Raw genomic sequence first — 13,218 nt, forward strand, 5'->3', positions numbered from 1 at the left:
CATGTAGGAGTGCCTCATTTAGGTAATTAACAGAAGACTCACAATTAAAAAACAAAATCTAAATGCCAACTAGTCAAATGTTTTCTTAGTAATGATTTAAAAATATCAAATCGATAGAAACAGTGCATTTTATGTTTGAGTATTGCTTATCACACAGTATACTTATCAATACTGCTCATCTGTTTCTTGCATGTAAGCAGCTCCAAATAATACTTAATTTCTCAGTTGAAAATATTAGTTAAAAATGGTACAATCTTAGAAATATATGTATGTTTTTATGTCTCTACATGTGTGTGTATGTGTGTGTTACAGGATGACAAATACACAGATTATAACTATAAAGGACAATGATTATTTATTTATGAAAATTTTCTCCTGTACCTACGAGGATATGCACTTAAACTTCTATTAACAGATTTAAACCTCTTCACCAAAAAGTAACGTCTCAGGTTTTAAAGGCTATAATAATATAAAGCTCACAATTGTCGTTGTCTATGGTTTCACTATATTTTTATAAACAAGAAAGTTACTTACAGAGGTATTTAGGGTAATAAACCTTAAAGCAGTTGATGATAAAGCGTACAAAGTCCATGTCCTAAAATAAAGAATATACATTTAAATTTGAATAATGTCCACATCACAAAATTTTAAATTGCATATTTCTAAGGGTGATCAATTAAATAAAAATGAGGTAATTATTAAATTCTTTAAAAATAGCTCATAAAATAAGTATCTATATTCCCAGAATTTGGTTTTTAAGTCATTAACATACTTAAAATAATCAATCTTAAAACTGAATTAAATATATGGCTGAGTCCCTTTGCTGTTCACTTGAAACTATCACAAAATTGTTTGTTAATCGGCTATACCCCAATACAAAATAAAAAGTTAAAAAAAAATCGAGTTCAAGAAATTAAATGCTTACACATCATTCATCTTACCTCAAACTAGTTAGATACTAAAGGCTGCTAAGGAAATGTGGCATTATAAAATGGATCTAAGAAGGAACTCTCATAGAAAAATTCTAAACATCTGTTGAACAATTAAAGAATTATTTACAACATCACTCATTATCAGAGAAATGCAAATCAAAACTACAATTAAGTACCACTACACGCCAGTCAGGATGGCTGCTATCCAAAACTCTATAAGCAATAAATGCTGGAGAGGGTGTGGAGAAAAGGGAACCCTCTTACACTGTTGGTGGGAATGCAAACTAGTACAGCCGCTATGGAAAACAGTGTGGAGATTTCTTAAAAAACTGGAAATAGAACTGCCATATGACCCAGCAATCCCACTTCTGGGCATACACACCCAGGAAACCAGATCTGAAAGAGACACGTGCACCCCAATGTTCATCGCAGCACTGTTTATAATAGCCAGGACATGGAAGCAACCTAGATGCCCATCAGCAGAAGAATGGATAAGGAAGCTGTGGTACATATACACCATGGAATATTACTCAGCCGTTAAAAAGAATTCATTTGAATCAGTTCTAATGAGATGGATGAAACTGGAGCCCATTATACAGAGTGAAGTAAGCCAGAAAGATAAAGACCAATACAGTGTACTAACGCATATATATGGAATTTAGAAAGATGGTAACGATAACCCTATATGCAAAACAGAAAAAGAGACACAGAAGTATAGAACAGACTTTCAACTCTGTGGGAGAAGGTGAGGGTGGATGATCTGAGAGAACAGCATCAAAACATGTATATTATCAAGGGTGAAACAGATCACCAGCCCAGGTTGGATACATGAGACAAGTGCTTGGGGCTAGTGCACTGGGAAGACCCAGAGGGATGGGGTGGGGAAGGAGGTGGGAGGGGGGATCGGGATGGGGAATACTTGTAAATCCATGGCTGATTCATGTCAATGTATGGCAAAAACCACTACAATATTGTAAAGTAATTAGCCTCCAACTAATAAAAATAAATGAAAAAAAAATTTTTTAAAAACCTAAAAAAAATAAAGAATTATTTAGAACAAATATACAGATTACAGCCTGACTACTGGGAATGGCAATATATATGTATATAAATTCTGATATGTCTCTTTTTTAAACCTAATTTCTATACCTCATAATAGTCAATATGATATATTTTATTAATCTTTTACACAGCAGTTAATCTGATCATACCAGCTCGCTGGATCTACTTCTACCTTTATTCCTCTTATGTAGGAATCAAGAATAAGAATTTTGTTAGTGTATATTTAAATACTGTTCATTGACTTCAATTTCTGGGAGATATAACTGACTGTTGGTTCTACTGCACTGAACACAGCAACATGAAATTAGATTATCAAGGATACTATTTACATGGATCATTTCATTTTGTATGTTTCCACTGGTCATGGGATGACTTACTCATCAACTATCTTGTAAGGACTGTAGGATGAAGGATACAACCAGGTAAACTTAAAGGCATCAATTACTAAAAGGTGAGCTGTCCTGGAGATCTGAGTCTATAAAGTTATTCCTAGCATGCGAGTTATAGCATCTTTTAACTCCAATAAACTGAAAATAAGCATCCTTAAGTATCTTAAGTATTTACTATGGAATAAACCCTAGCATATAATAATACTTTTATAACTAGTCATTATATCTACTGTACACAGGTTTTAATAATCTGTAGTAAAGTAAGAGTCAAAGAGAATAATTCAAAATTTATATATTTAACTACCTAGTACATGATCTGTGGCCCCCAGACTTTGCCTAAAAAGTCCTTGTCCAATATTCTTGTTTTCACCGTTTATTTAACTGAATCACCTGGCTTATAAAATCCCAAATTACTGCTAATTCAAGTTGATTTAATAGGATGCCACTGGTGTACGTATATTGGTAGGTACTACATAAAGAAGTTCCATGAAACCCATTGCTCCACAATCTGTGAAGATATCTTCAAGGATGCTATTCATTATCCTGTAAAACGTCTTCCCTTTGAAGACCCATGAAAGACTTTTCTTCTAGTTCGAGTATCAGGAATGGATGAACTTCTCTTAAGACACAGGTTTTAAAGTATGTCCACTGAGTAATTTTAAATGTTTCCATTTCTTTCAGGCAAGCTTAAAGCCAAATTGGTGGCCTAACTCTAAAAAATAATTGTAAAAATTTTTGACTTACAATTCTGTATACATCTTTACAGGCCAGCTTAAATCTTTTGTGAATTGCGAGGATTACATATAATTATATATATATAAACATTATTATGTATAAACATAGAAATATATAAACTATATAAACATAATTCAGTAAGATTCTAGTACTTGGAAATATTAATGAGTTACATACTAAGTAATGCAAATAAATCTTATTTATAAATTAAAGTTAATGAAATAAAATATAAGTAGTTTGAAAAATTATCAGACAGCTCAACTCTCTGCCCCTGTATTTGTTAATAAAAAACATTAACTTCTTTTTATGATTCTGAATTAATTCAAATACTAATTATTAGAATACTATCATACATAAAGGATAACAGAATCATAATTTATTTTCATGGGATATTTATTTACCTAGGCATTTTGGTTTAGATTTGAGATATAAAATGATTTACTCTGTAATCTAGAACTCACTGACATGGAAACTAGATTGAAAAATGAATCAAGGGCAAATGACTCAGAGATACAGAAAGATGAAAAAAAATGTGGGCTTACTGCCTAAAAAAACTCTAGCTTTTTTTTTTTTAAATGTCTAAAGTTTCCCTTTTTGGGGTGAGATATCACTATGATATATTTTTGTCACCTTTTTCATCTAAAAAAAATAGCTATTTTCCAGTATTACTGCAAATTCTTTATAAACAGCATTGTACATAGCTACACATACGCCATCAGTTAGATATACCATAAGTCACCACTTCACTGTGTTGACATTTACATTTTTTCTAATTTTTCACCATTTTAAATGACACTGAAAAAAAAATTCTGATGTACAAAGGTTTATTTTTTGTACCAAGGTTTATTTCTTTAGAATAGATTTCCAGAAGTTAATTACCAGGCAAAGAGTATGAATATGAACACTTGAAAGATATTAACATACTTTGCCAACTGGATTTTCAAAAAGATTTCAACACTGATGCAGGCGGGTCCCCAAACGCCACTTCACTGCCACCAGCATTAGCCCAGGTTTGAGGGCTAGAGACAACAGCTCTAATAAACAGACAACAAATCCCCATCACTGCTGAAGGGTTTGCAGTCAGCACTAAGGGCTCAAATGAAAGACTGGTAAGTTTTATTTATTTTGTAAGATTGGCAAGAATCACCTGAAGAAAACTGGGTTTGAAAACTAACCAAATCAAACAGAAAGTGAATTTAAAGGAGTAAACAAGAAACTCCAACAAAATCACAAAGTGCTGGATATGCAAAAATGCAAGTGAATATCCTGCCACTGCAAAATCATGGCATGCAGGTAATGGTATGCTGGAGAGCCTCCACTACCATGCTCCTATTTTCAGAGTGCATTCCTCTGTGCCAGGCACAGGGGAGGTGCTATAGAAGATATTGGCTCCGATAGAAAAGTTCACTGTTACCACATCTACTCATTACACTGCCAGCCTTGACATCCAATATCCTGCATATCAGGCAAGGAACATTTCTAGGAAATATACAGTTTCAATGCCAAATAGGTTTAGTGTTTTTTGCAAATCCTATACCATGTTTGACTTCAATCACAATTCTGGGCAGGGGGAATAAATTCCAAACATGACTTGATTAGCTCAATTTTATAGGATTCTTTGGTTGAGTGGCCGGTGATGGGAAGGACAGGAGAGGAGGATGACACCATGATAAACAATGATTCAGAATTAATGAAAAATGCTTACTATGCTATTCAGTCCAGTCTCTGACAGGTCAAACATTACTGTAACAGGCTTCCCATTTTCTCTCTTAGCATACCGTTCCAACCAGAATGCAATAAGCTTCTTTTTGTCCAACATGGTCTTATGGTCTTTTATATGGTACTTCACCCTGATCCAGACTTTAAGCAGAACATAAGATAAAAAGAAGAAAAAATATTTAGAGCATTTTAACACTATTTTATGCATATATCATTCCTTTCCCTTGACATTTTAAAATTTATATTTCATTTTGTTTCTCAGATTAAAAACATCTCTTCCTTCTTTTAAATGAGAAACAGTGTATACTTGTTTCTCTTACTCTTAAAGAGTCACAGAAAGGCATTTCCGCCCCCTTAGAAAATACACTTTCCCCCTTGGTAAGCAAGGGAAGAAAGACAATACAGGTGAACAAGTAATATTTGCTAATAACCTACAAGTACTCTACCCTGTGCTTAACAATAAAGAAGGCACTAGAGAAGCATGTTATCCAGAGGAAAAGCCCAGACAGAAGCACCATGGTGGCAAAAGCGGGTGTCGTGCGTAGGGGCAGAGCGTGGCGCGTGTTGAGAGTGGTGGCAGCTAGGACAAAGTGTGACGAGCAGTGGGAGGAGTAGCTGAACAGAGAGACAGAGCTGGGCTCGAAGGACTCTGCGTTAAATGCTAAGGTGTTTTGATTTTCCTATTTCAAACATCTCTAGGCAGCAGCACAGAGGGGAGGCGGCAAGAGGCAGAGAGGGAGGCCCAGCAGGCTGCATCCTGGGGTGGGGATGGGCTGGGACTGAAGTGAGGAAGTGCTGCTGAAATCAGAGGAGGGGCCCAAGTGAAGCTCTGTCCAGGGAAGAGTCGATGGCTTGTGGACCTGAGCTGGGCAGTACAGGGAAGGCGGTGGCGGGATGTGTGTGAGTGTTGTGTTGAAGGCGCCAACCGCCGAGCCGGTGCGCAGCCGGCCACGTATGTGCATGTGGCCTGGGGGCCAGCCTGGGGTCACCGCGGTGTGGTGGATGGGGGCTGAAGGAGCCCAGGTACTTGACATCACCCAAGGAGGCGGCATCAGCTGGAAAGGAAAAGAGTCCAGGAAAGGAACAAAGCCTGGGAAACACATGTGAGGCACCAAGTGGAAGAAGAGAAACAGGAAAGCAAGCTTGAGCAGGAGCAGCCGGCACTGGGAGGAAAACGCTCCGAGAGGCCGCAGACCGGGCGTGCGAGGCGGGCACGGAGCGTGCAGCACACTGCTTTGGCAGGCTGACTGCCCAGGATGGGGGCTCCGCCGCGGCCACCAAGGCCCAGCCGTGGTGCCAACCGAGCTGCGTTCTGGGCAAAGGGGAGAGAGGACTGACGAGGGAGACCGGCAGGCTGCCGGTCGCCTCACTCAACACACTGATTTAGGAAGAAGCCAGGGGAGAAGACTGTGGGAAACTCGAGAAGAAAAAAAGTCCATTTAGCCATCCTCAGTGACTGTCAAAAACATTCTCCATCAGGATACCGGGTTGAATTTTCATATCAGTAAATTAGAAAGAAGAAAATGACTCTGAGTTACATCATTTCAGCTGTGTGATGGGCTGTGGCATTTGGGCCCTTACAGCCTGCTTGATTATAATGCAAATGGCACATTCAACTACTTGGTCCACCTGGCCCTAACCACTCCCACTGTAGGAAACCTGGCACATGGTTCATACACAGAAAGTTATGCCTATAATCAATTCAGTTGAGATGGATGACGTCTCAAAATCCTGAAAAGCCAGTACATATATTAAATATACTCACACAACTTGTTGCCTTCTTTGTCATAACCGTGGAGATAAATGCCACCAATTTCCAATAGCCACCTGGGAATGGAGGCTTCAGTCAGGTCTAAAAGGTGACAAACTTTAATGAGTAATTCTAACTCAGAGGTCTTTTAAAGAGAATACTTACAACGTAAAGGTTACTATTACATAGTGGTTCTGATACAGAAAAAGATAAGGCTATTTTTTTTTTAAAAGATACAGCTTTTGCAACCATCCAGAAAGTACCTCTGATGATAAAAAAAAAATAGTGTTTCTTACTAAGTAGGAAAAAACTACATAAAGACAGAGATGAGAAAAATGGAAAAAATCCATTTCCTTTTACATGTCAGCCATTATGATGTGGACACATTTTCATGTTCTGATTTTATTTCTCATAATGACTTGCAAACAAATATTACTATTGGACAATTTCGGAAGAACATGGCAGTAAATATCCACATCATAGTCTCAGAGGTGATGTAAGAAATCACTATGGTTTCTCTAGTAAAATGTTTTTCTACAAAGTCTATTTTTCTACAAAGTCTGATAACCAGCAGAGTTTAACACATTTATAATCTTGGCACAGGTGGGAAATACTTCAAGAAAAATGCTAGATCTTTTAGCAGGAGGCCTCCTCTCTAGCAAGGTCAAGAACCAACACAGCAAGGCAGCAAATGCCAAGGCTTTTGTGTCATTCATCAGTACTTCCCTAAGAACTCTCAAAGATGTCTTTATCTTTCCCCACCCCTCTCTTTCATCATATCTCTGCCATTGGCCACTAGAAACTAGCAATTCTATGTAAGAGAAAACTATTGCTGAGTTTAGGTTTATCCTGTACTTAAAACGATTTAGGAATATCAGGTTTATATTTCTTGCTTGATTAATAAATGCTCACTGTTCAAATTACCTACAGGTTTTATATTTCCAATCAAATTATTTTTTAAATACCCTCCTTCTGATAGATTCCTTCTCCAAATATGATGACTGGAAAGAGTATCTGCTCTGGATTTATTTGTTGACTATTTTATATTAAATCTCCAGACTCGGTCACTCCAGAGTTTATAATCCTTATAGTCAGGAAACCCTTCTTTAAACCTCATTAAAACCAGTAGTTTCAATGACTTATTTGAAAAGACCCTGATGTTGGGAAAGATTGAAGGCAGGAGGAGAAGGGGATGACAGAGGATGAGATGGTTGGATGGCATCACCAACTCGATGGACATGAGTTTGAGTAAGCTCCAGGAGTTGGTGATGGACAGGGAGGCCTGGCGTGCTTCAGTACATGGGGTCGCAAAGAGTTGGACACGACTGTGAGACTGAACTGAAACCAGTAGTTATGCCTGTTTCTTCCTGTTAAATTTTTTAGGAGGAGAGAGATAATGGGTAACTTTTCCTGAAAAGAGATCATCATTTACTTGAGGACTACTACATAATCCCCTCTAAGATCTAAAACTCTTTATTTTTGGGGGGGGCACAATTTCAATCTAGAATTGGACCTTGAAATCAAGATGTTAAGAGGAGGCGGCTACAGGCTTCCTTGGGGATAAGCTTGCATTTGGGGGATTCCCATTCGTCTAGTAATTCCACATGGAGCACCTATTAGCACAAGTAACCCTGGGAATAGAGGCAGACACCAGGCAACAACTGAGAAAAACAGGCAAATAGTATCTCTCTCCAGGCCTGGTGGTGAAGATGCTGAGCTGCTAGTTTAATTAAGGTTCTAAACCAAAAAGCTACAGAATAGGAGACTGTGCTGTTAGTGAAGAACTTGAGTGTGATTTGGCTCCTTGGCAATCTGATTTCCTTGTGAATAATCCGACATTTAAGACTTATTTATAAGATGCTTCTCTCAAAGTGTTACTGGGTCTTTATAAAACCTCGTACCCTGATATTTATGGTGACTGCCAAGAATATTTCCAAATATGCTATTTGATAAATGTAAAATAGTAACATTTATGCAGGGGAGGGATACAGTACACAGTCAAGGTTAAATTGAACAGCTTACCATTGACAGCCATTTCTTTCCTCCACTGAAAACTCTCATCAAGCATCTTCAGTGTTTCATCTACGACATTATGCCTCCAAGCCAAGTAACTTTCAACCCAGTTATCATCTTGCTGTAGTCTTTCAACATCACGTGAATCATACTTATCTGACTTATCTAGGGGAAAAACAGTAATAAATATCCATGTCAGATAAATTCTGCAGTGAATGATAACCAATACTAATACCAAAGGAGAAGAAAGACCCAAAGGATAAAGCTAAGCTATTTGAAGATAGACACAGGGATGCAGTTCAGATGAAAATGAAATTTAAAGGATTGATGGAATTTCTAAGTGTGACTAAAATAAAGTTATCTAAAAATTGCAGCTTTATTTCAAGACAAGCCACCACAGGTGTGAAAAAAAAAAAGAAGAACATAGTAAAATATTTTGCATAACCCTCTCTAAAACCATAAACGAAGATCTTGGAAGAGCAATTACGTTATCGGAACTTGAAGTCCTCACCCTAGTCAACGAAAAATGAACTTTTGTGTAAAGAAATAACTAAGTTGTACTTAAAAAGACATGTATTTGACAAATGTCTTTTTTGAAAAGGAACTAAATCCAAAATGGAAATGATGTATGTAGTAGTCAACATTTCCCATAGTTCACTGGAATGTGTGTGCATGTTGTGTTAGTTGCTCAGTCGGAGTTAGTTGCTCCGACTCTTTGCAACCCTCTGGACTGTAGCCTGCCAGGCTACATTCATGGACAGAGGTCCATGGAATTCTCCAGGCAAGAATACCGGAGTGGGTTGCCATTTCCTTCTCCAGGGATCTTCCCAACCCAGGGACTGAACCCAGGTCTCCCACATTGCAGGCAGATTCTTTACCACCTGAGCCACCAGGGAAGCCCTAGCTGGAGTAATTGTTGCCAATATTGTCTCATTATCCACCTACACACAAGCTGTGTTCTCATCAACCTCTGCTGCTGCTGCTGCTAAGTCGCTTCAGTCGTGTCCGACTCTGTGCGACCCCGTAGACGGCACCCACCAGGCTCCCCCGTCCCTGGGATTCTCCAGGCAATAATACTGGAGTGGGTTGCCATTTCCTTCTCCAATGCATGAAAGTGAAAAGTGAAAGTGAAGTCGCTCAGTCGTGTCCGACTCTTCGTGACCCCGTGGACTGCAGCCTACCAGGCTCCTCCGTCCATGGGATTTTCCAGGCAAGAGTACTGGAGTGGGGTGCCATTGCCTTCTCCACATCAACCTCTACATACCTCTATACCCTCCTTCCACGCCCCACTCTATTCTCCTGTAACTGAAGCTTCCTTGTCTCCTTACAACCACCTCTGCACATCCAAATTCTCCCATTCTCTAAGACTCGTTTCAAATGCTTCCTCTCCCATAAAATTTTCCCTAGGCCCAGAAGTAATTCCTTCCCTGTGAATAGCTAGTGGACCTGAACTATGCCTTTCTTAAGGCACTTAGCGCATTTCCCCTTGAATCCGAGTTACTGGCATTTATGCCATATCTTCCTGTACAGAAATCTTAACAGCACAGTCTATACATCCTAAGAAGCCCCCAGAGTGGATTACAGCAGAGCCGATGAAAAGACTTTTAGGAAATATTTGTGGACTGAATCTTTTCCTTTCCTATTTTTATTTTCTTGGGCAATGGTACCCTCCCAGGGCCCCAAGGAAGATATTTCAGAAAATCGCCTTCATCTCCATTTTTTTTTTTTTTTTGCCCCTAGTTAGTTACCAAATTGTATAGATTCTATCTCCTCTCCATTTGTTCTGACTTATTTCAGGCCCTCATGGATAACAGATGAAAGGGCAAGGGAATATAAAGTGCATTCATGGAATTATCTTCTTTGAGACCCAATTTCCACATCTTTAAATTGCATTAGATACTCACAGAGTTGTGTGAGGATCAGATGAAAATGTATATATATATAAAAGTAGTTGAAAGTTTAAAGCACTATAAAATATAAGATGAGGCCATAAGTCATGTATTGTAGAGTGTTAGCTTGGATATGGCTTTCAATATCTGGTCTCTACTTTTCTAACGTATACTCTGCTGTAGGTAAACCTTGGAAAATGGTATTTTAGCTCTGCTATTCAAACATTCATCAATATTCAAAGCAAAAAGGCCCCTGGGAACACCTGCCCCTCCAGAAGGACCATCCAGTTTGGCCACTGGACAACTTTCTCCAATGGACCAATATGGTTGAAATTACTGTCTGCCTTCAAGAAAATTTCTCCCAAAAACCCAAGTCTGAATAACCACAGTTTACTTAACAGTTGTTCTTTCAAATAAAAAGGATGGTCCACGAAAAATATGACTAATTTAGTTGGTAATTCAAATGCACAAAAGTATTTTATGCATACTTCTCGACTTTGTTATCCAGGACAGTTAAAGAACATGCACTCAAGGGTCAAGATTTAATAAAACTTACTGCTTCATTAGGGGCTTTCTAAAATAACATTGAAAAAAAATAACATTGACTTAAAAAAAAAGTTTTAACTGAGAGTGCTGACAATGAGGACTATATTGGCCGTTCACCTTGATTCAGGCTGAGGAGGTGACAGCTTTGCGTACCAATGCTTCCATGTAATCAGAGCAAATGAAAAGTGCAGAAGGCTTCTTAGCATCACTGCGAAAACAGCTCTGACCTCATGGGTTCCTGGAGAGCCCTTGGCATCTCCAAGGATACAGAGACTAAACTCTTGAGAACCCCAGGACAACATGTGGTTTAAGTGGTGAAAACTTGGAAAATTATTTGCCATAAGCAGAAGAATCAAACATACTTGCTGTTATTATCATTATTCCTACCCCTGTTGGTATTACCACTACAGTGTCCCTTACCAAGAAATGTAAAGCTTACTGCTCCTGGAGAGCTTTTAGGAATGAAGATTTTTGCAATCAGAAATCTCCATTTAGATGAAAATGATTGTTATTAATAAAACATGTACTTAAACACATGAGATGCCTGTTGTTAGACATTATCCCTAGATACAAAGAAATGGAAATAGAGCGCTAGAAAAGAGAGAGCAAGAGAGGACTGGGGAGAAGGTTCTGTAGGTGGAGGGAGAGAGGCGAGACAAGTGGGGGCAGAAGAGGACCGAGAAGAGGGCTACGGTAAGGAGACGGAGAGAAGGAAGGAGACAGAGAAACAGAAAACTGAGCATTTGAGGTAAGGAACACTTGACCTGGACCACAAGACCAAGTGCAATACTGTTTATGACATCAGTCTGCTGCAACACAGCTCCCAGACAACTGAGCTGAGGGGAGGCAAAATACACAGCCCCAAACATGCTTCTCTGGTATACTGATTATTTTGAGCTATTTTTAATAAACAGCAGATACAGGAAAATCTCTAGAAGGTGAGCAGAAGTCAACCTTTTATAAGAAAAAGTTATCCTTTTATAAGGGAAGTCTCCATTTGTAAGGATGCCACCCTCTCTGTAACGGGAAGAGAAGAATGATACGAAATCTCCTGAAACTCTTTATCAACATAGAAGGCAAGGACTTAAATCTGCACAACCATACCCTTGTTTACTGAGCTCTTCCTGGTCATCTCTAATACCTGACTCCCCACCCCAACATTTTCTTTTGTCTTTAGCTGGAGATGGTAGTGAAGGTGGTGACTTGGGCCACTTTGGAGAGTGACTCAGTTCTCCTGGGTCTCTCCCAACGTATAAAGGAGGTATACATGTTATTAAATGTGTTTGTTTTTCTCCTGTTCATCTGCCTTTTATCAATTTATGAGTCCAGTTAAAGAACCTAGAAGGGTAGAAGGAACTTCCACAGAACCCTCAAGTGTTAGGGAGTTTTCTGAAAACCTGTCCTTTGGTAAATCCAGATGTTACAGGGAAAAGCTAAAGATGTACACCCAGAAGGTATCTGAAGATATCAAAACACACAGGAAGATATCAAAACCTTCCCCACTCCCCACCTAAGACATCACTTTACTTCTCAGTGACTAAAGCACAGAGATAAAGAAGAGATCAGTCTCATACATAGATATATGTGTACACTGTCAATACCTCGTCCTTATTACTTTCACCTTGCTGAGGACCAGTGAAAACTGCATCACAAACCAACGTGAATCTCAAGTAGCAGACTTTTAAACCTCATCCTTGCACTTGTTCAAAACAGTTCAAAGCTCATTTCTGGCCACTCCTCCGTTAAGAAACCTTAATGAACTTTGCCACACTTACTATGGTTTACTGTCTCTTTCTACTATTTCTCCTTATATGAATTTTGCTCTATAAATTGGTCTTATATTTATACAGTATATCACCAAGCCAACTGGACACTCCTAATTTTGCTGAGAAAGCAGCAGATAAGTGGCAATGGTGATTAACCTCTGAGTCAGACAGGACTAACTGTTCCAGAGAAAAGATGACTCCTCTCAACTCTCTTTCTTCTCCCAAGTGCACATGCACACTTCCTTCGAGCTCTCTCACATACACACTTTTAAATGTTGCAAGATAAAGAGAATACAGTGCTTACTCATAAAACAGCAAATTACTAATTAACTAATCCATTACTAACTTTTCTCTCTTGTATTTGTTGGCTGGTGAAATTACAAACCAGCCAGAAACTATGTTTTAAGGTTAACAAAT

General features: G+C 38.6%; 1 protein-coding gene across 2 annotated transcripts in view; it reads right to left on the bottom strand.

Annotated features, from left to right (window-relative positions):
* The window catches only part of MOSPD2 (motile sperm domain containing 2), an 84,085-nt gene that overhangs the window by 53,930 nt on the left and 16,937 nt on the right, over positions 1 to 13,218 (bottom strand). For both annotated transcript variants that reach the window (XM_061137821.1, XM_061137820.1), the window contains exons 3-6: positions 8,610 to 8,765; positions 6,603 to 6,689; positions 4,824 to 4,978; positions 535 to 595 (exon numbers count right to left, since the gene is read on the bottom strand). In XM_061137821.1, the coding sequence (XP_060993804.1) occupies positions 535 to 595; positions 4,824 to 4,978; positions 6,603 to 6,689; positions 8,610 to 8,765 (459 nt within the window). The remainder of the gene's footprint in view (positions 1 to 534; positions 596 to 4,823; positions 4,979 to 6,602; positions 6,690 to 8,609; positions 8,766 to 13,218) is intronic.

This window comes from Dama dama, chromosome X (genome assembly GCF_033118175.1).
Source record: "Dama dama isolate Ldn47 chromosome X, ASM3311817v1, whole genome shotgun sequence".
In the NCBI taxonomy this organism is placed as follows: domain Eukaryota; kingdom Metazoa; phylum Chordata; class Mammalia; order Artiodactyla; family Cervidae; genus Dama; species Dama dama.